This window comes from Rutilus rutilus, assembly GCF_951802725.1.
Source record: "Rutilus rutilus genome assembly, chromosome: 6".
NCBI classification, from domain to species: Eukaryota; Metazoa; Chordata; class Actinopteri; order Cypriniformes; family Leuciscidae; genus Rutilus; species Rutilus rutilus.
Window position 1 is genome coordinate 10,795,725 of NC_140214.1, and position 27,848 is coordinate 10,823,572.

Here is a 27,848-nt window from a genome sequence, read left to right on the forward strand (position 1 = left end):
TTTTCCATGTGTAGTCTGTTTTAGTCAAATTTGAATAACCATATGGCCTTTAAACGTTTTGTCAATAGTTTTGTGGCATTTAGTCCACATATGTTTGCTTTACCGGAGTTTATGCAATGTAAAGACCTGTTCACACTACCTATGGTAACACACATCCATGGCAGCTTTTCAGCATACAATACATTTCTGTTTATTATAAGCACGTTGTGGTAAAGTCGATTAGTGATTTAGTGTGATTGTTAAAACTTTATAGTTATAATCATAGTTATCATCCTTGGTGTGAACAGCCCTCACTGACAAAATGCACTTTTAGCAGATATATGCATTCACAATTTACAGTCTTTCTCTTGGGAAAGAAAAAAAAACTAAAATATTGATGACTCATCCTGCACTACAGATTTTTGTCCAATCAGTTGCTATCTAGAATGAGAATGCCCCTCCTCCCCCAAATACAACCAGCCACTGATTAGCATGGAGAAAAATAAATCAACCACACAAGTCAAGAGTGTATTTAGTAAAACCCAACACTGTTTTATTGGCTTTATAGAAAGTATGTCAAAATAAGAAGTCATGTTGGATCTTGTGACTTCCTGTGAGATTATGCTATTTCTGAGCCAGATGAATTTAATATTTACATATAAACATAAAAAAAAAAAAAAAAAAAAAAGCAATAGGAAACTAGCTTATGTTTAGGTTCCTTAGGTTATTCACCGTCTCCCCTACATTTAGATAGGTGGGCAAACGCATTTTTGTCTCAGTGCATGCATTGTCTTAGTCTGGCAGTGCCGCTGATAGCTTAGCTTAGCATAATGAATGGAATCCTTTGTTGCTGGATAGCATAGCGTGAGTAAAAATGATAAAAAATAAATAAATAAAAAACAAGTAATTCTTGTGGCCTGCGTATTCACAACGAGTACAAATAGCAATGCAGATTAACACTAGGCGATTTCCTAGGCATATTTTGACTTGGGACTATATTGGGGGGAAGCACAGGCGAAGCACTGCTACTTGGGCGCAGAGATAGTGGATTTCAGGTGTTGCGTGATATCTCTGCGACCGGCGCTGCCAGACTAAGACAATGCATGCACTGAGACAAAAATGCGTTTGCCCACCAATCTAAAAGTAGGGGAGACGGTGAATAACCCCTATTTCAAAAAACGGTGGCGTGTCCTTTTAAATACAGTTTATGGTACTGTATTAAGTCACCAATGTAAAATCTGATTCCTGAAGCCAATGCCAGTTGAGAACCTCTGCTGCAAGCCATAGAGAAGATCCATCATTTCCCCTCATATTTGGGGTTCACCACAGTTGTCACAGCACTCTTGTAGATGGGATTCTCACCCTAAACAGAACAGAAAGACCATACATACATGAGTATTATCCCAGTATTATTCCCATAGCCTATACAGCATGAACCCAACAAAATGTATTTATTTGCAATATTATAAAATAAATATGAATAAAGATTTGCATACCGTGTCCCATCTGGCATTCATCTTCTCTTTCTCGAACTTGGCGAACTCTCTGCGATCGTGAATAATCATGAGCAGCTTCCAGATGAGCAGAAGCGCTAAACCAATCAGAACGATTCCTGCGACCACACCCGCTACGATGGGGATGATGTCAGGGCCAGAGGGACACTCTGTCAACACAGACACAAAGCATTATTGGACACAAGGTAAAACTTAAGTTATCACTAACTATCAATTAAGAAATTAAGCCAACATGAAATGGAAGTTGCAATAGTCTTTTCTTCTTTATTATGACATACTGTATCTGAGTGAAACGGCTTCTAGAATGAGAAAAAAATGTAGTGCAGGATTTAATTTTGTCCATCGGGAATTGATTGGATCAATGTTGTTTGCTATTGCTGCGATCTCATGTGTGTGACGGCCATAGATATAAATATAGATATATACCATAGATATATTGTGTTTATATCTATGCCTGGTGACGGGGTGCTCTCGTGCCAATGCGCATGTCAGAGAAAAGACGTCATTGCGAGGGGAAGGAAAAGCTTATGTTTTTGATTAATGATTACAAGGTAAAACAAATGGGTAAACCATTTATTATAAACACTGCAATATTCTGTAAAAATAAGAATTGTCAATTTTGATTTCTTGGTGACTTTAAATAATGAAATCAATCAGGTTTACATCAGTGGACACTCATATTTAATCTAATATTTGTATTTAATATTTTCAAAAAATATTTCATACTGGTACTTGGCAACATTTGTCCATCATTTACCTCTTTTATCAGCCACATGGACCTCAATCTTGTCATCATTCTTGGTAGCGTAGGTGAAGAAGAACCAGCAGTCGTCAGCATCCCGTTCTTTGCAGAGATCGATGTGGGTCTGGTCGTTGGACTGAGGAAGATCATCCCTGTTGTTCACTACTGTAAGAGGTGTGAAGTTTCTGCATTCTTTCTCACATGTACTTTTCTTGATACCCGTACCAAACTGTAGGCACTCAACACAATCCCTTGGAGGAAAAACACACAGGAATGTATTTAGTGCTGCTAGCTAAGATTAAATCTGTTTTAGAGCACCACTGAAATTAGAAGAAAAGTTATTCAGATAAAAAAAAAAAAGACTACAAGCAAGTAGTTCAACCCACGGGGTTAGCCATGTTAGCTTAACCATTAGAAAGTGTTCTGCCAGAAATTGAATCAGTACTGGCAAGAGATTAAAGGAGCTCTGAAGGCTGTCTGTGAATTTTTATACTTGGGTAATATCCCCTCAGAGAGGTGGAACAGAAAGGATAAGAAGTTATTGTTAATTCTCCTAGCAGCTAGTAAAAAAGTAATTACCAGAAAATGGTTAAAACCAGAGTCACCCACGGAGAAGGAGTGGATTGATATAATACATAATATACAGTGCCCTCCACAATTAATGGCACCCCTGGTAAATATGATCAAAACTGGCTGTAAAAAATAAATCTGCATCGTTTATCCTTTTGATCTTTCATTCAAAAAATGTGCAAAATTCTAACCTTTCATTTAAGTAAAAGAATTGAATGTGGGGGGGAAATCACATTATGAAATAAATGTTTTTCTCCAAAACACGTTGGCCACAATTATTGGCACCCTTTTATTAAATACTTTTTGCAATCTCCTTTTGACAAGATACCAGTTCTGAGTTTTCTCCTATAATGCCTGATAAGTTTGGAGAACACCTGACAAGAGATGTTTGTGTTGATTTTGATGTTTGTTTTGGCTCATTGTCCTGATGGAGGATACAACCACGGCCCATTATAAGATTTCTAGCAGAAGGCGTCAGGTTTAGATTTTTTATCTGTTGATATTTGATAGAATCCACGATGCCATGTATCTGAACAAGAAGTCTAGGACCTCCAGCAGAAAAATATGCCCACAACATTAAAGCTCCAACAGTATATTAAATTGTACACATGGGGTACTTTTTATCCTTGTGTTCACCAAACCCATCTAGTGTGTTTGCTGCCAAAAAGCTATTTTTTTTGTCTCATCTGACCACAGAACCCTGTGCCATTTGAAGTTACAGTCATGTCTGACAATTAAATTTGCTGGAGTTTGTTTCTGGAGGAGCGAGGAGGATTTTTCTTGAAACCCTCCCAAACAACATGTGGGGATGTAGGGTTTTTTTGTTTTTTTGTTTGTTTTTTGGCTTTCTGACCCCAAGACTCAACTAATCTCTGCAATTCTCCATCTGTGATCCTTGAAGAGTCTTTGGCCATTCAAACTTTCATCCTCCTCGCCATGCATTAAGACAGTATAGACACACGTCCTCTTCCTGGCAGATTCGTAACATCTTTAGTTGATTGGAACTTCTTAATTATTGCCCTGATGGTCAAAATGGGGATTTTCAATTCTTTAGCTATTGTCTTACAGCCACTTTCTATTTTGTGAAGTTCAACAATCTTTTGCTACGCATCAGAACTATATTCTGTGGTTTTACTCATTGTGATGGATGATTAAGGGGATTTGGCCTTTGTGTTTCCTCATATTTAAACTCCTGTGAAACACGAAGTCATAGCTGGACAGTTTCATGTTCCTAGTCACCCTGGTGTACTAAAAAAGGTCAATATTGATGGGAATATACTTAAGAGATATTTTACTCGTAAAAAATTCTAGGGGTGCCAATAATTGTGGCCAACGTGTTTTGGAGAAAACCATTTATTTCATAATGTGATTTCCCCCCACTTTCAATTCTTTTACTTCAATGAAAGGTTAGAATTTTGCACATTTTTTGAATGAAAGATCAAAAGGATAAACGATGCAGATTTATTTTTTACAGCCAGTTTTGATCATATTTACCAGGGGTGCCATTAATTGTGGTGGGCACTGTATATGTGATGGAAAAATAATCTTTCTCCTTAAGAGCATTAAGGGAAGACTTCCTCCAAATATGGAGTAAATGGATTGATTACAATAAACCAGTACGCCCAGACCTCTTTTGAAAGGTTATTTTTCTTTTCTTTTTTTTACTTTTTTGGAATATGCCAACTTTTGGAATTTGCTGTAAGTAATAGTGTTCTGTGTTCTGTTGTATATAGTTACTGTTAAGAGGAGGAAACAAAGCACTGGTAACACTTGTGAAATTTGTTTCCAGGCCTGAGAGAATACACTCTGTATTGATAACTGTTTTTTTTTATATTTATTTTTTATATTATTTATATATTTTTTTATTATTATTATTACTGTTTTGGCATATATGTAATTTCATATACTTACAAGTGTCTTTGATTTAGGACATTATTGAAGGCCTGCTTTCTGTATTTTTCCTTGAAAAAAAAAAATTTACAAAAAAAAAAAGAAAGTGTTCTGCCAATAACTCACTTGTGTTCATTGCAAATTCTGGAGCAGGTTGGGCATATTTCACAGGTCGGACCCTCAAACTTTGAGTCTGTACATTCACACACGCCACACTCGCAGGTGCCCCGGTTGTTACAGATCTTTTTATTACTTGCCAGACAGGTGGAGGTGTCTAGAGGGCAGTCGCATGCACTACCGGTGTAGTTAGCATCACAAATACACTTTCGGCATTCACATCGTCCATGACCTGTGGGGGAAAGGATGCCTTGGTGATAAATCCGTCTAAACCGTGCAATAGCATTTTTGTCTTGTTTTCCAGTACAAATATCTAAACAGTCTTAATTCAAAATTCCATTACTTGAGAACGAAATGACTTACGAAGTCTTGTTTTCTAAAAAATTCCTGTAATCTTGTTTTTCCTGTGAATTTCTATACATTTTCACACAAGACTCAATATCTAAAGTAATTTTGCATATCCAGTTAATGTATCTTGATTCAAGAATTAATAGATATTTATACTGGAAAACAACACAAGAATACTGAGTAAGAAAATATTTATTCAAGCAAATGCAGCAGCTTTTTAACCCAATAAAGTCAACATGAAATCAAAATGGTTGCTATTTACAAAAAAAAAAAAAAAATGCTAGAGAAATACACTTTCTAATTATATACAGTGTATTCTGTAAATAAAATGGGATGCAAATGCAATTTCATGTTGATTTTAACTGTTCTATATTTTTAATTTAGGAGAAGTGAACATTAAACATAAAAATTTGTATAAGATAAACTGAAAAATCCTTAAAAGAGTCGTACCTCCACAGAGCTTGTTGTTGGATCGGTCGCAGCTGAAGTTGTCGCACTCGCAGAACTTTCCGCTGTATCTCTCCACTGGGTTGTCTCTTTTCTTACACTCGCACGTTCCACAGACACATTCTCCATTGTTGCTGCAGACCTCTGTCTCTTTACCTATACGACAATTTGCATCCAAATCGTCTGTTTTGACCTCATCTTGGCTGCACTCGCATAATCTGCCTAATCGGCCATCATTACACCTGATATGATAAAGAAAACATCGAATCAGAATGATTGTCATACTTAGTTGTCTGCATTTGCATATGAGAGAGAGTGACAGCTTCTCAAACCTGCATACTCCACACTCCAGGGTACCGTTGCCGAAGTGACACGATGGGCTGTTTGGGATTCCGTCTTTGTGACACTCACATTCACAGATGAAGTTGAGGACGACCTCCACCTCCTCGTTGAAGCCTAGCGGTTTGATCTTTATCATCTCTGACTTACCATTAGATGGACAACCTTTAGCCGTGATTTCTATATCAAACTTCACCTATGAGGCACAACACATTGTTTTATGTTCCAGGTGGCATATCATTTATAAAAATGGAAATAGCCAGCAGGGTGTACAGGGAAACGAAAGCTTTTATTTGTGACACGTTCTTTACAATGCTAAGTCCTTGTGCACATTATAAGACAGAAGCTCTTTGTGTACATTTAAAGATTCACTAAAATGTTGTGCACTGTAATTTTATTTATTTTTATTTTATTCTAAAGTAAAAGCCTGTTAATTGGTTAGTTGCAAGTTACCTTACTATATATGGAGACATTTTTTTTATAGTTTAACATCACATTATATGTAATTTTACAGTGAAATACTGTCAAATTTATGTTTTTTTACAAGTAAAAACTATGAATCACCATATAATTGACAATGAAAAACAGTTAAAGGACATTTCCAGAAGTCCCTCCACGACACATCACATATGATTATATTTTATATAAATGATTTTTTTCTTGCCCTTTTAGTTATCAGGAACATACATTAGGGTGATTTTATGGAGGACCAAACCTGCAGAAATTTAAAATAAATAAATAAACATAAATAAATAGATAACTGGCTTGATAAAACAAATGTAATTCATTTGAATTAAATTAATTAACTTAAATTTCCTTCATTTATTATTTTCTGTATTTATTTTTATACTTTTTAACTATTATTTATTTATGCGTTAATTTATTTTTATATTTATTCATTCCCACATGTATTTATTTCCATATTTCTTTATTTATACATTTATTTATCTTTACTTTTTCATGTGCAACATGCGTAGCTCCAGTGTATTATTGGTTGAGAGCTCACGTATAGAAGTGTCAGAGCTAACTAAGCGACAGAGATCAGAGTTTGCTACAGGATGTGGCAGATCAGCTGGAGAGTTAGTTATCTACACCCATTTTCATTATGTTGAATTCTTTCATATAGTGAACTTTAGGATGCAGTATTTCAGCCAAAAACCTGCATATACATCATACACCATCAGATTATCCACACTGAAATAGTGCAACGTAGAGATTGTTTTTGCATTGTTTTGAACAGAATGGAAAACAAAGATAGCTAGTTGGAACTAGTTTTGATTCTATTATTTTTGGACTCTGTTTCCCACACATTGACCTCCACTCCCAGTCTTTCCTTTCGCAATTTCATTGGGTATTGCTGTAGCTCCTCTGCTTGTCAGAGAAAGTCAGGTTGGCTATATTTTAATCAAGAAGAAATTCATCCTAACATCTGCGACTACTCAAATTGGAACATGTCTTAGAAGTATGCAGACTAGGAGAGCATTGGTGAATGGGAATGATCTAGAAGTTTGCTGCCATTTGGAAAGAGCGACGAGCTTCTGTCTTGAGCTACAGTTAGCACAGTTAGTTCCTTTACATGCACGGACAAGTTCAGATGGCTTTTACTGCGTTCACTCTCTCACCTCATCCCCAATGGAGATGTTGGAGCATGTGTGCCCACTTTCTCCTTTTCTGCTCACTCCATTCTTGCAGTGGGAGACGTAGGAGATGGACACACCAGCAGGTAGCCTGGTGTTCTCCAGAATGACCTCTGCGGACAAGGACTGATAGAGAAAATTAAACACAGAGAGTATATTAGTGCTGGGAAAATGAAATATTCATTCAAATCCTACATTTATAGGGATAGTTCACTCTTGACATTTCTGTTTACTCAGCCTCATCATCGTTCTAAACATGTATCAATGTTTTCTGTGGGATAGGTTAGTGTTAGACATTTTGAAATTCAATGTTTTTCACAGAGGAAAGAAAGTTATGCGGGTTTATGAGTGACATGAGACTAAAATAAGCAATTAAAGCTTTCTTTTTGGGGTCAACTATTACTTTTTTATCTATTTACAATTTTTCTCTCGGGCCGGTTGCATAAACATAGCCATTATGTTAAGACAGTGCCTTAAGTTTTAGTATGACCCATTAGCAGTAAATCAGTGTCAGTCAGTCTTACTTTTTGGCATCAAATTAGACGAATCTATGTTTTTATGTAACTGATTTAAAAAAGCAATGAACAGTCTTAAAGAAAATCATTTGATGTCTAACTTGTAAGACTAGTCTTAGCGGTTTATGCACCAAGCCAGTGGGTCGCACTTTAAGAACTATGAATTATGAACAACCTTAAAACATTGGAACTGGCAGTAAAGTGAATTGTGAAAAAAAACAGCGGTTTTAGTTTCTTTTCTTTTGAACCGTAAGAGGAACTAGAGCTTACCACAGCCAACCATTACTTCACATTTGATAGACATCTGATGCATAACTTGAACTCACATTATAGGAATCAATGATGAGCTGGATGACATTGGAAGAGGAGGTAGATAGTGTCCCCACTGTAGATTTAGGGATTAGAGCAGAGAGCTCCTATTGTGCACACACACATATACAATGTGAATCAACACAGACTATAATCTGAGTTAAAAATTGATGCTTAAATCATGAGATGATGTTGCAATCAGGAGAAGATATATTACATGCATGCACAGACCTCATAAAGAGCCCGGAATTGCTCTGTCACAGCAAAGATGGTCTGAATGTTGTTGTCACTCAGTGTGTCTACTAGCTGAGAGATGGTGGGGTAGTCCTGCAAAAAATAACTCAAATGAAAGACATACTCTGATTTTTCCAGTTGTCTGCCTGCCTGTCTATCTGTCTATCTATCTGTAAAACTCACACTTACAAAGTAGTGGCTCATGGTGTACATATTATTGGAAAGATGGCATTTCCCATCATTTGGACGAACAATGCCACCCAGTTTTCCATCTCCAGCAAAATGGAATCCAGCATCCGTGGAAAACACGAGGAGACGAGTGACATTCCTCCAGCCAATATCTTTCTGAGGAACAATCAAAACAAAGCAGACAGAACTCAGCTTCAAATGGTCAGGTTTTGTCCAAACATGTTCAGTAGCTAATGTTCAGTAGCATGCTGCTTCTTATGACTCAATAAGAATGATTAATGAGAGTGTGTCAATCAGGGGCGCAGATGGCACTGGGGACGGGGGGGACATGACCCCCCCAGATTTATAGTGACCCGATCCGTCCCCCGCCCTCACTATCACTACGAAAGGCGAAAAAAATCGGTAAAACACAGGATTAACCAGTATTTTCGCTGTGTAAGTTAAGTTACATTAGCCAAAGTAGTGTCCCGGCCCGCCGCTGCTTCAGAATCGGGTCGGGGCAGACGCAGGCTGACACACAATAATAATCTACACCGGTCAGCATTACTTTGTACCCACGTTCTCACTACACGCCGTTCTTTTGTCAATAAACACACGATGCCACCGACGTTTACACTCACTCTTTGTGTGTGTGCTACGACTCCTGACACCGGGGTCCTATGAGGAGCTGGTAGCTGCCTCAATCGTGCCTGTAGGAGCGGTAACCATAGTGATCATATACAGTGATTTTCTGAACTGAAAAAAATCGACTGTATAAATGCCACATAAGGGCAATGAAGAGACAAAAAACAATCACTTCAAAAACCAAACAATGTAAGTATCCTATGCCAGTTGACTTTCCATGTGGTAGATTAGATTTGTTAAGGGGAATAGCTAGTCTGACAATAATGGCAAGATGGCATCTGCACTTAGCAAACACAGCAAAACTAAAACTAAACTAAATCAAACAATTTATCGTCGTCAGGAAACAATGTTTTATATTATCATTTAACCCATTGTACTGAATAAATTGACTGCAGGTACGTTCACCTTCATGTAAGCCACTATAAAAATAATTATAATAAGTAAATTTGTGTGGTGCAAGGTTTATGCAAACCACAAATAAAGGCCTACATAGACTTTTGACATCCTCTTATAGCAGGAAATCATGTTTTTTTATTGCATGGAGCAACAGAGGATATCTATTCTTAAATTATGGGCTATGAAAGACATTTCTTAAAATGTCATACATCATTTGAAAGATATTTCTAATCTATAAATTGCAACAAGCTTGTAATTAACACTTAAATTTGAAATTGAGTTATTCTTGGATATTTGAAATAGTAGTTTTAGCCATTAATACTCAGGAATATGTTGTTTTTCGCATTGTTGTGAAATTCTATCGAGGTATAGAGATTAACTGAAATTATAAGATTTAAAATGTTGTCCTCCTGCCCTGCAGGCAATTTCTGATGACAGTAATGCTGGCCCTAGTCAGTCATGTGAGGATCTGCAGGAGGGCAGCCACAGTAGAAAAAGACAGCATGAGGAAGGAGAGACAGTATAGAACTCATAATGATAGACTTTGTATGCTGAGATAAGCAAATGTTTAAATAAAACATGCTTTGCTGAAGACGTGAAGTTTTGGTGGGTGACTGGCATACTAGTCAAATAACAGTCTGATCATGTATTGCTATGGGTGATCAGGTAGGCCTTTGTTTAACTTTGTTCATTGTGGTTTATCCATGATTTCAAATAAGAATCCCCCAATTGCTTTTTAGTGGAAATCAATAACTCAAATTACACAAAGTAACTACTTGAGCACTAGTTAAAGTGCCCAAATTATGCAAAATAACGAATTGAGTTTAATTAATTTGCTGACAGCTTGGTCCCCCCCAGTTAAAAAATCCTATCTGCGCCACTGGTGTCAATCACACGTTGACTACATGGTGATGAAGTAATTTTGTGTATACATAATCTGAAAATTTGTATTCAACTACAGGATTTCTAAACTGGTAGCATTTACCATTTGAAAAAAAAGTACTATTTTATTGGAACAAAAAGAAAGTAGTTGTTTTGCAACCATTCACAGGGTGCGTACAACACTGCATGTGCTAACATGTACCGGAGACTTTGCCCGTAGTTCTGTGGCATTTATGGAATGTTGAACTCGACCCACCGTGCAGACAGCAGCTTGCATGATTGCATCAAATCCTGCCTCCGGAGAGTCCAGGTTTCCAGAGGTTTTCTGTTTGCTGACTTGTTGGGTGAACAATGTGCTGTCGTTGGTCAAACTCAGAACGTTTTTGTAGCTGAAGGGTGCTGTGCAGTCATTTGGAAAACATGGGTTCCGCATATACTTTGGCGTCATCAGAATGAAAGGCATAACAAGCTTCTCCAAGAATGAACCAAAACCTGCAAGCAAGAGTTAGCAGATCATTTAACGGTTTTAATACCACAATGGAGTGAATGTGAGCATGTGTGTCCTCCTAACCGATCCGCAGGTCTTTAGTGATGTATCGCATCTCCTTGGCAAGGTCAGCTCCCAGATTCTTGACATTCTCAAGATTAGTTCGCATAGAGTCACTGAGGTCCATCAGGAAGTACAGATCGATGGGATAATCCTCTGCCCTCTTGAACGTGAGAGTAAACTTCTGTGGTTCATCTGTCGAGTGACAAAGACGAGAGAGAAAAAGAAATATGTTGCTCACAGTCACATGCCAATGCTCCTGTGAGCTTGAATAATCTTGATAAAAATGTTTTACTTTCTTTCCTGAAAAAAATATATACAATGTTGAAATATGCTATGATGAATGCTATGAACAATTTGCTAAACTTTTTAGGTAAACTGAGAATCCTATTACTATGTTTACTTAAAGCTGCAGTAGGTAACTTTTGTAAAAAGTATTTTTTACATATTTGTTAAAACTGTCATTATGTCCTGACAGTAGAATATGAGACAGATAGTCTGTGAAAAAAATCAAGCTCCTCTGGCTCCTCTCAGTGCCATTTGCAGAAATACACCGCTCCTGGTCAGAAACAACCAATCAGAGCCAGGAGGAATGTCTTAGCAGTGTCAATTAGTGCTGCACGATTAATCGTATCGCAATCGCGATGGCAAGCCTACGCGATTATATGACGCAAGATGCTGCGATTTTATATTAAATAAACAAATTAGCGCTGTTAACGCAATTAACGCAGCATCTGTTAATTTTTGGCATCCTTTGGCTATAGTGTTACATGATCTTATTCATGCAAATGCTTTTAAACCATTCATGCGCGATAAGACAAAAAAGAACGCACTGTCAGTGAATGTCCTCCTGACACACACACACACACACACACACACGACCCACAGATAGACGCGCGCCAGTATTGTACAGACAGCGCGCCAGTATCAAGTTCTCTTTCGCGGTAGAACGAACAACACATGTATGCCAAAATGAACGCGCTGCCTGTGAATGTCCTGACTGTGACACACAGAAAGACTCGCGCTAATATCGTGCGTGCGAACAAAACAGCATGCCAGAATACAGTTCTCTTTCGAGCTTGAACGAACAATAACACACACAATTATGCCAAAATGTTTTTTTGTCGAGTATCTTCATAACATAAGAGTAGTCTTATGATGAACGTGAAGAGTTGTGAGTCTGACTCGTGAGAGAATGAGGCGTGTGAGATCCGCGTCTCTGACAGCAGCAGCTGGTCTTAAAGGGACAGTACACAGTAGCAACTAATTATATCTGTCGCTAAAGTTAATCAAAGAACAAAGGGAACAGAGAAAAACACTCACTGCTCTTGATTAAATAACTTTTTTCTTTAGGCAGATTATCACTAATCTGTGTGTGCATTTATTGTCCTTGAGAACCAAGCAAGTTGACTCATGAAACCATTTGTTTATTATATCGCATATCGCAATCGCAATATTGACCTCTATTATCGCAATATGACATTTTCCCCAAATCGTGCAGCCCTAGTGCCAATCAAGCTCGTGTACGCGCTGATCACACCCCTCTCTTGCACAGCGCGTACCGTCGTTCAAAATCAAGACTGCCGGTGTGCCGCAGCTGTGCTAAATGGGGACAAACAACCAAAACTGCCAATTTCTCGAGTGGCACCTGCTCATACAACAAAGACAGGTAAACGGAAAAAGACCGATGACGATAAATAAGCCCGTCGGAGCCCATTGACTCTAGTGTCAAAACCATATACTGTAAAAAAATATGGACGTAGTGTCCGTGGCGTCACCCGTAGGTTTCTGAAGACCGTTTTTGAAGCCTAAAGAGGACGTGGCCGACCGTCGCCATCTTGGCAGCGAGTCACTCCCAAATTTATTTATTTTTACAGTCAGACAATGAACTGAGGTAACGTGACGGCTAACAGACAGCAGACAAATGGCTAATGATGACTAATGACCACAGCAGCGGGAATCCACCCGTCACTCTAAAGTGGACACCCTTAATTATGCAGAAATTGTAAGGCTTAAAGGGTTAGTTCACCCAAAAATGAAAGTTCTGTCAGTAATTACTCACCCTCATGTTGTTCCAACCCCGTAAGACCTTCGTTCATCTTCGGAACACAAATTAAGATATTTTTGATTAAATCTGAGAGCTGGATCACTCCTTCATAGGCTTCTAAGGCATTATAACTTGCTGGCCCAGAAATTCTATTAAAGACATCGTTAATATAGTCCAAGTGACTACAGTAGCTCAATCTTAAGTTTATAAAGCGACGAGAATACTTTTTGTGCGCAAAAAACAAAACAAAAATAACGACTTTATTCCACTATTCATTTCCTTCTCTGTGGGCCTCGAGTGAATTCCGTAGTATAACTGCGCAGCGCTTCTGTGTTGCACGTGTGACGTGAATAACACGTTGCTATAACCAAACGTTATGTGATTGGCTTACGGGAACCAATGATTTTAAACTTCAGACAAGCGCCTCCCCGCGAGAAAGAAAACGCTTTTCAATTATGCCATGCCAGACTCTGTCTACGAAGCAAAGCGAAGTAGCAGAGTTTGGTATTACCAGGCTAAAAATTGTATTAAAACCTAAATAATATTTTACTATTCAATGATCGTGAAAGGGCGTTCATATCCAATTTTTAACTAGGAAACTATTTACAATAATTACGATAATTCAGATAGAACATGAGGGCAGCATACATTTTTAGCCTGTTTCTTTTACATTTATTCATTTAGCTGACACTTTTATCCAAAACGACTTACAATTGCTATATATGTCAGAGGTCGCACGCCTCTGGAGCAACTAGGGGTTAAGTGTCTTGCTCAGGGACACATTGGTGTCTCACAGTGGATTCGAACCCGGGTCTCTCACACCAAAGGCATGTGTCTTATCCATTGCGCCACCACCACCCCATACAACGCATTGCGCCACCACCACCCCATACAACGCATTGCGCCATCACCACCCCTTTTACAACGCAGACATAGGCTAAATGTAAATTAGTTTGAACTTGTCCTGATTCATATTTCACAACACATCCGTTTTGATTCACAGGTGGGGTCCAGTACCTGATCGGAGGTTCAGGGTGAATTTCTGTGGCTGAATCTGGATGAACTCTTCAGGCCTCCGATTCTCTCCTCCCTCATTTTTACGGTTTGTGACAGGTTTGTTCTTGTCGATGGTGACCGTTCCTCGAGGGTTTTCTATGCCGAGTGGAGTGCATCCAGCCTTTTGCAGAGACTCCTTTTCATCACAGCGTGAAGGTTTGAAATCCTGCAAGCAGAGACATGCTAAGTTCACATGTTCCGGTAAGACTCGGATAATCTTCCAGAGTCAGACGAGAATTGACAATCAAATGTTGTAGACAAAATAACTTACTGGATCTTTGCACCACACACACTGTGGCCCGGTCTGAATACACTCTCCACATGTTTTGGCATTTGCAGAAATGCATGCATTGCTGTCTGAGCGCAAAACACATACACAACAACTAAGACAAGATCTAACATTACAATGTTATGTGAGATTATTAAATAATAGTTTTCCAGCAACTAAAGCATTATGAAAAGAAAAGCTAACAAGAAGCTCTTTTGAAGAATAACTTGAGAAAGTAGCCTCAAAATTACTATGAGATAAACTCATAAACCTAAACATTAAAAGAATGTCCCCTGAGGCTACAGAAAGTAGCTGTGTTGTTGGCGATAAATGACTTCCTTACCTGTTTTTGCTCTGACATGAGAGACAAATCCTAGAAGAGCTGATATTAACAACACCCTCATATCCATCTAAATGCAGAAGAACCTCATAAATTACACAGAAACACATCAGGAAGAGAGAGATAATCACTTATACAAATACACAAAATCCTTGACTGACACTCTTTGGCAAACTGTAGCCTACTGTGAATGATTGATCAATATATTTTGTTTAATATATTTTTTGATTAAGAAATACCATTCTTTGCACCAAAAAGTAGGTTTCCGTTAAAAAAAAGGACTGGCAAACAGGAGTGTCTCTGACTCAGAACAATGAAAGAAACAGTTAATCATTGACTTAGATAACGAATAAGATATTGAGAAAGAAAAAGCAGCCCCAAGAAACAGGCTCTTACTTGTCTGTTAATCTGAGTAATATCAAAGTTCCTTTAAGACTATTGTTATTCTATAGTCTTTGGTAATGTACAAATACATATATTTATATATAATATAAACATGTATATGCAAATACACTAAAAGATTTATCCCTGATTTACATTGTAGTAGTTTGTCAAACATATTCAAAAACATTACATGCATATTCTGTGACTAGTAAAATGTCATGAGATTTTTTATGGGCATTTTATAATAAGTGGACAAATAAAAGCTTAGTTACTTACCTTAACGCATGCTCCTGGCTCTTTCAAGAGATGTGTGTTTATGACGTAAATGTTTATATGATCAACTTTTCCTGATGTCTTGAGTTACACTCCAGGTTACTGTTAGTCCTGTAAGCATTTGAAGAATGTGTTTCTGAAATGGCACACAAAACTAAATCGAAACGGTTTGTACTTGAGTGTGTGTGAGCAGGTCTTTTTCAGTAGTTCAGACAGTGCAGCAGCAGCAGCTCAGTCTCACACCTTTCAAACACAGGAAATACAAACTGAGGGTTGTGTGGTTTGGGCTGGACATGTGAAGAGTGAGGCTCCTCCTCCAGAACAGACTCACATAGAAAAAAAGATTTGACTTGCATCAAACTAATTATAACAATATAATAACGTGTTTATAAAATTTAAAGGGCACATATTATGCAAAATTCACTTTTACATGGTGTTTGAACATAAATGTGTGTTGGCACTTTGTGTACACAACCAATAATAAAAATCCACCCAGTGCTTAAAAAAATTAAAAATAAATAATCCTCATAAATCATAAGCACTGTCTCAGAACAACCCTACAGTCAGGCAATGTGACATACTTTTGTACAAGCCCCTCCCACGACTGTTGATGGACACTGCAGTTTTAGCATAGACCCGCCCTGAGTAAGCTAAGCACAGTCCAACATTGTTTCCACGCCAGAGCAGCTGTTGACAAGAATATCATCTAAGCGATTGAGGTGTTTTGTTGTTGGATGTAAGAATTAACATAGAAGTCGTCATTTACTCTCGTTTTTACTGGAGGAAGGATCTGTACCAACTGTTCGTTATCCAGCTTACAGTCTCCGGAGCGATAGGCCTAACGATACTGATCAAGGCACTGATGGAAGGGAGAGCTCGCACTTTATTACAGTTCGTCAGAGTTGTTTTACGTATATAAAGTTTAACGTTACCATTATTAAGCTCTCATTGAAAAGGGTTAAAGTCTGTATAAATTTGTTCACTGTTAGTTGTAACGAGTGTTTTTGTGTAATTCGCTGTGTATGTTAATGATAAAGAAAGGGAGAGAGAGTTTATAAGACTTAAATCCGCACTTCTTTTACTGTTTATTCAGCTCTTACTGTGATTTTCTAGAGTAAAACTGACGCTTCATCTTTTGTGTGATGTACAATAAACTTCATAAAACTCATCAGTACATTTTTGGCAATCATTCGTTACAACAGGCTGTTAGTGGATAAAAGCAAGATGAAAAATAAGTTATAACCGTAATTGAACTAAACTATACCTGTTCTATCTCCATACAGCATATATTATATGGCTCTGTGGGCATTATTGTCCGACATCTCCTTGAGATGAGATTGTCCTGACACTGAAGCCTGAGCTCGTGAGGCTCCGCCCCCTGTGCGGCAGCAGCAGCTCATTTGCATTTAAAGGGATACACACTAAAACGTCAAGTTTTTCTCAGCCCCTAAAAGTGACAATTTAAACATGCTGTAAAAAATGATCTGTTTGGTATTTTGAGCTAAAACTTCACATACACACTCTGGGGACATCAAATACTTATTTTACATCTTGTGAAAAGGGGCATAATAGGTGCCCTTTATTATAAAATATTTTTCATAATGCATCACAAATGTTTAATCAGAACATGGTTATCACAGATATTTTTTAGCATTTAATACATGCCTTGCATAGTTGTTTGCTGAATATTGCGACCTTTAACCCCTACACTTCTATAAAATCAAACAAAGTGCATTTTATTCTGTAAACTAATCAGATATGTAGCAGTGACATGAAAGAACCCTCAAACACTAAATAAAAACGCTAAGCCATAAAGATCATTGGGAAAACAACACATTGGCTGTGTTTGACCAAAAATGTATGCACATCTGATGAAACAAATGTTGTCTCAAGAGGTGCATTCATTTTGACAATGCAAGAGTCGAGCACTCTGTAAAGTCTACTACAGCAAATACCTTCTATGAATTTAAGGTCTGGTGCCAGTTCATGTGTGAAAATGATAATTCGTGCTCCTTCCCAACCATTCCTTCACAATTTGAGCCTGATGAATATGGCCATGATGTGTTTTCCTACATGGTTGTTTAAGAAATGAAAAGCTATGTTGTTGCCAAACATATAACATGCTAGAAACATAATAATCACTGCAGTAATGACCCAGTCATAGACTCTTAAGCATTTGCCTATTTAAATCCCTTTTTTGGACAGGCAGTGTATAAAGACTTTACATTCCATAATAAACCATGCTGACCCACAAACACACACCGATAACAATGCAGTCCAGTGTTTTAGGTTCTTTATTTTAATAAATAACTCCTAGAAACAAAAAGAAACAGAGGGCATGATGCAAAAAAAGAAAAGGCACTTTAAAATGCAAATTGTGTGTGTGTAACGTGATTAAGCTTTTAAAAGCTTTAAAAGGTAAAAAAAAAAAAAAAAAAAAAACGTAATCTTTTGTATAACACTGATCTTTACAAACAATAATTGAGCAGTTAGGCTTATTTATGAACAATGATGTTGTTAAAAAGGACAAATTAAATTACAAAAGCAGATGTGAAGCAAGTCCACTTATGGAGACTAACAGAAACAATAAAATATAGGTCTTGCACAGTAGACGTAAATATTTGGCATCAGTGAAAGAGAGAAATTCGGGACCTGAGATTTCATTTCCTCATTCTTAAAACAAATCTAAAACCTGAAGATCTTTTTATATGACTTTACACTTATGTTTTCAATAATATTAATAATAAAGTTGATTGTTCCATTCACAGACAAAGATGAAAATGTCCCTCTAACATCTTTCAAACTCAGATATTGCCAAGTCAAAGGCATTTAAATCAAACACTTGACAGATGAAATGTTGTCAATTATATTGTGACAATTAAAAAGATACTAATCTGTCCTTTTGGATGCATTAATGTGCACAATAAAAAGATCACTAATCCATCTGATTCCCAGACCAAAGAAAGGCGACGTGAGCACACAGATCCATAGTCACATAGACCTAAATATTATAGACTGGACTCAAATTTCCCAGATTTATGCAGACGACATAAGCGTCTACATTAAAAGCACCATGTGTACAAACAGCAGTGGTCCGCTACAGCTACCCTACTATACCAGTGACAGGACACTCCATCCACAGGTTCAGAAAGTTTCCTGTACCAACATAAGACACAAACTGACTCCAATGTTCAACTAGTTGCTGGACTGAAGCAGGTGGGTCTGGTTATTGTGTCTTGTCTTTGTGAATAACATTCTTAATGCATACTTGACCACATCTTACTTACAAAACCCCTGTCATCTAACCCAACACGACTGGTTTTAACATTCAGGGAAAACAAGGCAGACCTGTGGCAAAAACATTGATGAAAATTTAAATGGTCTAAGATTGCATAAAAAAAGTTTATACTGTACAGTTCCAAAACAATGCATAGAAACACAGGTTAATTGATTATACTGAACAGTGGCAAATGCGCAGCCAAAAGGTGATTTAAAAACAAACAAAAAAAGAAAGAAAAGAAAGTGAAATTCAACGCTTCCGTTCCTCTTGAATTGTTCTGCATACAGTGTTGCTTGGAGATGGACAGATTCGTCCATTACTTGCCCTCATATTTAGGGTTGACCACCGTCGTCACAGCACTCTTGTAAATGGGGTTCTCACCCTGGAGACCAACATAAAGAGACCATCATTAGATCAACCATGAATATATCTACACAATTGCCAGGTTAGAACACTTCACAGCAAATATAGTAAACTTTGGTTGAAGAAAAAAAAAAAAAGTGTATAATAACACCAGCAAGCATTACAAAAGGCACACAATCAAACACAAACACTGTATTTGCAGCCATTTTGTATATGCAGCAATGTAAAACGTTTGTTTAGTATTGGAAAGGTTTTGCTCTTTGAAGGAATAGTTCACCCAAAAATGAAAATATGCTCATCCTCAGAAATGCAACAGAATTGCAGGTAATCCACATGACACGTGTTTGTAAGAAACAAATCAATCATCAAAGAGGAATTTCACTGTTGGCAAAATGGGCTTTCAATAAAACATGGCTGCCTATACAGTAGAAAGGCGACCAATTGAGATAGGTGCAATCAGAGAGAATGTTGCCATCCAAGGCCACTCCTAACAGTCTGCTATGGATACAGAGTCAAATAAAAAACGTTTAGTCATAACGGTCACGGTGTCGGCTTGTATCAATAACTGTTCTGTTAATAACTCTGCATGTCGACCCGACTGTCCGTGGGCGGGATACAAAAATGCGGAAGTATAATCTGTAGTTTTCACAATCTGTGGCATTTTGCATCAACCAGAGGACTTTTTGCTGACAAATAAATGCGAGTAAACATTGTTAATTTACATACTACTGACATTGTAACAATAGAAAGCAGGTTGAAAATCAGCGAAGTCACACTGTAAGGCATTTTAACTTTAAACCGTCACCTCTGGTCAAAATACGAGTCCATAAACGATAATATTGCTTCCTCCAGTAAAAGAAAAGTCAACACCCTGATTTTTTTTATTAACTGTTTGAGCGCTCATTCTGACAGCACACACTCACTGCAAATTTCTCAAAATCTGTTCTGACGAAGATGAGTAAATCTTTATTTTTGGGTGAACTATTCCTTTCAGCATCAAAAGTTCACCCAAAAATGATTTTTCTATAATCATTTCTTTGTCGTTCCGAACCTGTAAGACTGTGAGTTCAATGTTGTGTATTCCACAGATGAAAGTCATACAATTACAATCAGTAAATAACACACATTCACATTGTAGAAAAGGCATGTCCAAATAATTAGTGAATTAGATTAAATAACTGCAAATGACAATTTACAAGCCGTCCATATTATACACGGGTCTGAGGTTGTTGTTAAAGTGACCGAAAGAGGGAGAAAAAGCCCATGCAAGCAGCAAGACCCGCACGGAGCGGGGTGTGAAGGACCCGGGTGAGAAGGGTTACACAAGCAGCTGAGAAGAGTACAGACTCAGAGTGTGACGCCCTTATTTCCATAACTTGGATTCTGGAACTTATTAATGGGGCTCTTGTATATGGGGTTCTCTTGCTAGATTTGACAAGAAGAAAAGGTTTGGAGAGAGAAAGGCAGAAAGGACAAACAAAACAAAACAAAATAGAATAGAATGAGAAAAGTAGAACTGAAGAAAGAAAACAAAAAGCAGAAGAGCAGGCAGTTTCGACCAGTTCAATGCCTCTAATTTATACATACTTTTTTAGCAAATAAAATGTCTTTTAGTATCATTCGAAAAATGTCCACATTCAGATTGTGGTACAGATGCCTTTTTGCTGTGAAATCTTGAATTATTTTTATAAAGTAGGCTACACATAAGTATAACTTATATTAGTCATATTTGAAGATGATCATTTAAAGGACTGAAGCAACTTAGGTTTACTTGATTATCATCATTATTGATTGATAATCAATAATTAAATTTCTTTAATTTAAAGAATTAAAAATTTCTTTAATTTTAATAATTTTAATTTAATTTAATTTTCTTAAATTTCTTCCCGTCATTATTTAGGGAAGAAATTATGTTAAAATTTTTATATATATATATATATATATATATATATAGGCTATATATATATATATATAGGCTATATATATATAGGCTATATATATATATATATATTTGTGTGAAAATAATAATATATAATTGTGCATTAGCATGATATATAATTTTAATTAATATTAGGGGGGGGAAACGCCGAATAATTCTTGGCTGCTGGTTTTACTCAATCCATCTTGTTGTCAGCGACTAGGCCTACACATGGTAAAACAGGTGAGCCTGAGCTATGACAGTAAATACATATTTTCACATTTATACACTAGCTATATTTTAGAGCATTTCGTTGCCTTCAAGTGTTGTATGCTGTATTGTTGTGTATTTGAAAAATAAACTTTGTCTTCTTGACAAGACAAGGCAATTTCCCCAACTTACCCAGATACAAAAAGTTTTTCTGCTGTACTTTTTTTATTACATTTTTATATAATTAATAATATATTAATATTAAAAATGTTATATAAATATACACGTAATGTCATAATGTAACATTATAAATATCTTTACTGTCCCTTTTGATCAGTTTGCTCAATAAAAGTATTAATTTCTTTAAAAAAATAAATAAAATACTGACCTCAAACTTTAGAATGGTAATGTGTGCATATCAGTGATGTGCGGGTTGATCCAAAATGAGCGGCTGCCTGCGGTCACCCGCGGTTACCCGCGGTTACGAGTCATCCAAAAATATTTTTAATGATATTCGGGTCGCGGTCGGTCGGGTCGTTTGAAATAAAGATGCCAATTAAACCTTTGTAATTTATAGGCTAGTACTAGCCTACCTGTTTTTGTTCATCTAAAATGCATTAATAAAGACTTTATTAACATATTCTATGCCTGCATGCCACACACCCCTGCACCCCTAGTTCCTAGTCTATGGCCCAATGACGCTACGATGAGCATTTACTACTTTAAAAAAAATGCGGGTCGGGTACAATATTTTTTTTTTTTTTTTTTTTTTGCGGTCCGAGTTGCGGGCGGATTAGTTGAAAATGTCGGTCGGGTGCGGGTTGTTTATACATTGACCCGCGCATCACTGGTGCATATACTTGTATATTTATCTATGTGAGGACTAGTTTGAGTTTTAGACCATCAGAGTGTGGACAAAGAATATAGTGGGGATTTTTTTGGCTGGTCCTCACTTTCTGACACCCCTTTAAAGGGCTGTTTGAGGGTTAAGACTTGGTTTTAGGGTTAAAGGCCAAGAAGCAACCTTCCGGTCTCTCTTTTGAATCCAACAGGCTAGAGACAGGCTCCAAAAGAGTCAATCCCAAAGTCAAGTGAGTCAAATTTGAATAACCACATGGCCTTTAAATGTTTTGTCAATAGTTTTGTGGCATTTAGTCCATGTTTGCTTTACTGGAGTTTATGCAATGTAAAGACCTGTTCACACTACCTATGGTAACACACATCCATGGCAGCGTTTCAGCATACAATACATAAGCACGTTGTGGTAAAGTCGATTAGTGATTTAGTGTGATTGTTAAAACTTTATAGTTATAATCATAGTTATCATCCTTGGTGTGAACAGCCCTCACTGACAAAATGCACTTTTAGCAGATATATGCATTCACAATTTAGTCTTTCTCTTGGGAAAGAAAAAAAAAACTAAAATATTGATGACTCATCCTGCACTACAGATTTTTGTCCAATCAGTTGCTATCTAGAATGAGAATGCCCCTCCCCCAAATACAACCAGCCACTGATTAGCATGGAGAAAAATAAATCAACCACACAAGTCAAGAGTGTATTTAGTAAAACCCAACACTGTTTTATTGGCTTTATAGAAAGTATGTCAAAATAAGAAGTCATGTTGGATCTTATGACTTATGAGATTATGGTATTTCTGAGCCAGATGAATTTAATTTTTACATATAAACATTAAAAAAAAAAACCCAAGCAATAGGAAACTAGCTTATGAATCAGTTCTCAACTGGTAGGTTGTGACCCAAAAATGCATTTGATTGAGTAGTGGACAGAAGGAACAGAAACAATGCTAAATGCACACCGTAAAATGCAAAATAAATAAATGTATCAAATATTAAAAGGAAACATAATATTTGTTGTTGGCATCTGTGTGGGTATTCTGGTCAAAAGTCAAATGACCCAGACTTCATTAAAGGAACACGCCACTGTTTTTTGAAATAGGGGTTATTCACCGTCTCCCCTACATTTAGATAGGTGGGCAAACGCATTTTTGTCTCAGTGCATGCATTGTCTTAGTCTGCAAGCACAGCTTCCAGATGAGCAGAAGCGCTAAACCAATCAGAACGATTCCTGCGACCACACCCGCTACGATGGGGATGATGTCAGGGCCAGAGGGACACTCTGTCAACACAGACACAAAGCATTATTGGACACAAGGTAAAACTTAAGTTATCACTAACTATCAATTAAGAAATTAAGCCAACATGAAATGGAAGTTGCGACAGTCTTTTCTTCTTTATTAAGACATATCTGAGTGAAACGGCTTCTAGAATGAGAAAAAAATGTAGTGCAGGATTTAATTTTGTCCATCGGGAATTGATTGGATCAATGTTGTTTGCTATTGCTGCGATCTCATGTGTGTGACGGCCATAGATATAAATATAGATATATACCATAGATATATTGTGTTTATATCTATGCCTGGTGACGGGGTGCTCTCGTGCCAATGCGCATGTCAGAGAAAAGACGTCATTGCGAGGGGAAGGAAAAGCTTATGTTTTTGATTTATGATTACAAGGTAAAACAAATGGGTAAACCATTTATTATAAACACTGCAATATTCTGTAAAAATAAGAATTGTCAATTGTGATTTCTTGGTGACTTTAAATAATGAAATCAATCAGGTTTACATCAGTGGACACTCATATTTAATCTAATATTTGTATTGAATATTTTCAAAAAATATTTCATACTGGTACTTGGCAACATTTGTCCATCATTTACCTCTTTTATCAGCCACATGGACCTCAATCTTGTCATCATTCTTGGTAGCGTAGGTGAAGAAGAACCAGCAGTCGTCAGCATCCCGTTCTTTGCAGAGATCGATGTGGGTCTGGTCGTTGGACTGAGGAAGATCATCCTTGTTGTTTACTACTTTAACCCTCTGGTTATCTTCGGGGTCTTTTTAACCTGCAAATGACTTTTGCTCAAATAAAAAAAAAATGTCTCTTTGTCCAAATGGTATGAAACTTTCTACGGCTCTCAACACTTTCTAGATCTACAAAAATAAAATAAAAAATTGAATGATATCTGTTATGTTAGCGTGAAAAAAATAGTGACATTAGTTGTCTTCGGGGTCCCTGGAGACCCCGCAATGTAAATATACAAAATTCATCATCAAAATCAGAAACAACATAGACAGAAATAAACAGGCAGACTTCCAACAATGCAAAAAACATCCACAATGCAAGATTATCATAAAATAGTCCAAAATGTGGAACCACCACAAAAATAAATTTGGTGACACTGGCACATCGACAATGTGAACACTCACACACACACACACACAGAGAGAAAGAAAGAAAGAGAGAGAAAGAGACAAAAGTTACTGCTGTATTTGCTCATTTGTTATGCTGTTCAGTTCATTGCATGTTGATGTTCATGTCATGTATTTGTACCCAATATATAACTGTACATATCTGTTCTGTTACAGTTAGTAACTGAGGTGTAGATTACATTTGTACAATTATATGAAAAAAAGAAGATTGTTTTGTTTTGTTTTATTGGTTTATTTAAGAGGGGACAGTGCAATTTCATAAAACACATGAACAAACATGGTTAAAAAAAGCCAGAATTAGCCAAAAGGCTATTTTTCATCTGTAGTCCCCTGGCCAAGAATGAAAATAAATGATATAAATGAATAAATGATATTAGATTGAAATAAATGATAAACTCTAAAAATTCAACTTTTATCTTTTTCAGGTTTGATTCTAATCATAATGTAACATTATTGAAAAAAACAAAATTTCAGTACAAAAAATGCTCAATTTTGACATAAAAGTCATTTTTATTGTTAGAATAGTGATTTTATAATATTTAGATATGAATCCAACTGGAAAAACTTGTGAAAAGATATCTTTCAGTTAGTCAAATAGCAAATAGCATATAGTGGAGCTCTACAGCCATCTAGTGGCTAAAATTATCATTTTTTTACTTTTAAAACTACACTTTACAAAATATGGGCAAATATTTGACACTAAACTATGTAAAATTAAATTATCCATGTTATCCCCATGAATGAAAGTTCGAAATATTGGTCTTTTATAAAGTGAATTTTACATAAAATGCTGTTTTTTGTAAAAAGCCTATTTAAATATTTATTTATTTATTTATTTATAGAAGTTTAAAATATATCTCAAATCCTCCAAAAACTGCACAAATGTTGAGTAAAAACATTAATAAACAGAGTAAAATTACATTTGTAAAAAAAAAAAACCTATTATTCTGTTACAAAATTAAATGTTATTGTATAAGATAAGTAGTGTCGACACAAATGAATATAATCAGAGGGTTAAGAGGTGTAAAGTTTCTGCATTCTTTCTCACATGTACGTTTCTTGATACCCATACCAAACTGTAGGCACTCAACACAATCCCTTGGAGGAAAAACACACAGGAATGTATTTAGTGCTGCTAGCTAAGATTAAATCTGTTTTAGAGCACCACTGAAATTAGAAGAAAAGTTATTCAGATAAAAATTAAAAAAAGACTACAAGCAAGTAGTTCAACCCTCGGGGTTAGCTATGTTAGCTTAACCATTAGAAAGTGTTCTGCCAATAACTCACTTGTGTTCATTGCAAATTGCAGGTTGGCCACATTTCACAGGTCGGACCCACAAACTTTGAGTCCTTGGGACACAAGGTAAATAACTAGTTAAGTTCAAAAAATGTTTTAATTAAGGCCTACTGGTACTCATTTCATCCAAGTTCCTCGGCCACGTGGACCTCAATGGTGCTGTCGTTCTTGGTAGCGTAGGTGAAGAAGAACCAGCTGCCATTAGCATCGCGCTCTTTGCAGTGATTGATGTAGGGCTGGTCGTGGGGCGGAGGAAGTTCATTCAACATCTTTACTAATTTAAGATGGAAGTACATGCATTCTTTCTCACACGTGTCTTTCTTGTCACCAGTAGCAAACGCTCGGCACTGGACGCAATCCCTGTGAGGAAAACCACAGGCGATTATATTTAGTGCTGCTAGCTGCTTGTTTGAGCAAGTGTTCTGTTAATTACTTACTTGTGCTCAGTACAAACTCCAGGGCAGGTTGGGCACATTTCACAGGTCGGACCCTGAAACTTTGAGTTTGTACATTTACACACGCCACACTCGCAGGTGCCCCGGCCGTTACAGATCTTTTTATTACTTGCCAGACAGGTGGAGGTGTCTAGAGGGCAGTCGCAGGCACTACCGGTGTAGTCAGCATCACAAATACACTCTCCGCATTCACATCGTCCATGACCTGTGGGGGAAAGGATGCCTTGGTGATAAATCCGTCTTAACCGTGCAATAGCATTTTTGTCTTGTTTTCCAGTACAAATATCTAAACAGTCTTAATTCAAAATTCCATTACTTGAGAACGAAATGACTTATGAAGTCTTGTTTTCTAACAAATATATCAAAATTAAGTTTAAACGAAGAAAAATATCTGTCAATGGGAAAAGAAAAATAATCTTGTTTGTCCTGTGAATTTCTATATATTTTCACACAAAACTCAATATCTAAAGTCATTTTGCATATCCAGTTAATGTATCTTGATTTAAGAATTAATAGATATTTGAAGAGTTCAGATGCAAAAGCCTCTAAATGCCATTTGAAATTGTCTTATAGAATGATCATTTTTATCAAGCTTGTATATTTAAGTTCAGTAATTTCACTTAAATGATAATTAATAGGTAATCTTCATTGCCATTTAAGTGAAATTATTGAATTTAAATATACAAGCTTGATAAAAATGATCATTCTATAAGAAAATTTCAGATAGCATTTAGAGGCTTTTGCATCTGAACTCTTCATATATACTGGAAAGCAACACAAGAATACTAAGAAAATATTTATTTACAGTGTTCAAGCAAATGCAGCAGCTTTTTAACCCAATAAAGTCAACATGAAATCAAAATGGTTGCTATTTACTAAGAAAAAAAAATGCTAGAGAAACTTTTTTTTCTAATTATATACAGTGTATTCTGTAAATAAAATGGGATGCAAATGCAATTTCATGTTGATTTTAACTGTTCTATATTTTTAATTTAGGAGAAGTGAACATTAAACATTAAAATTTGTATAAGATAAACTGAAAAATCCTTAAAAGAGTCGTACCTCCACAGAGCTTGTTGTTGGATCGGTCGCAGTTGAAGTTGTCGCACTCGCAGAACTTTCCGCTGTATCTCTCCACTGGGTTGTCTCTTTTCTTACACTCGCACGTTCCACAGACACATTCTCCATTGTTGCTGCAGACCTCTGTCTCTTTACCTATACGACAATTTGCATCCAAATCGTCTGTTTCGACCTCATCTTGGCTGCACTCGCATAATCTGCCTAATCGGCCATCATTACACCTGATATGATAAAGAAAACATCGAATCAGAATGATTGTCATACTTAGTTGTCTGCATTTGCATATGAGAGAGAGTGACAGCT

The 27,848-nt window shown here is 36.7% G+C and overlaps 1 protein-coding gene across 1 annotated transcript in view; it reads right to left on the reverse strand.

Moving 5' to 3' along the window:
- Positions 1-507: 507 nt before the first annotated feature.
- itgb1b (integrin, beta 1b) overlaps positions 508-27,848 on the reverse strand; it is a 64,487-nt gene continuing 37,146 nt past the window's right edge. Inside the window, exons 30-49 of the mRNA XM_084410519.1 lie at positions 27,528-27,766; positions 26,448-26,670; positions 26,138-26,370; positions 23,415-23,557; positions 15,651-15,728; positions 14,994-15,060; positions 14,654-14,739; positions 14,344-14,548; positions 11,304-11,474; positions 10,989-11,224; positions 8,831-8,986; positions 8,639-8,734; positions 8,425-8,514; positions 7,569-7,709; positions 5,940-6,142; positions 5,611-5,849; positions 4,822-5,044; positions 2,251-2,486; positions 1,476-1,642; positions 508-1,342 (exon numbers count right to left, since the gene is read on the reverse strand). Of these exons, the coding sequence (XP_084266645.1) occupies positions 1,277-1,342; positions 1,476-1,642; positions 2,251-2,486; positions 4,822-5,044; positions 5,611-5,849; positions 5,940-6,142; positions 7,569-7,709; positions 8,425-8,514; positions 8,639-8,734; positions 8,831-8,986; positions 10,989-11,224; positions 11,304-11,474; positions 14,344-14,548; positions 14,654-14,739; positions 14,994-15,060; positions 15,651-15,728; positions 23,415-23,557; positions 26,138-26,370; positions 26,448-26,670; positions 27,528-27,766 (3,298 nt within the window). The 3' untranslated portion in view covers positions 508-1,276. The remainder of the gene's footprint in view (positions 1,343-1,475; positions 1,643-2,250; positions 2,487-4,821; positions 5,045-5,610; positions 5,850-5,939; positions 6,143-7,568; positions 7,710-8,424; positions 8,515-8,638; positions 8,735-8,830; positions 8,987-10,988; positions 11,225-11,303; positions 11,475-14,343; positions 14,549-14,653; positions 14,740-14,993; positions 15,061-15,650; positions 15,729-23,414; positions 23,558-26,137; positions 26,371-26,447; positions 26,671-27,527; positions 27,767-27,848) is intronic.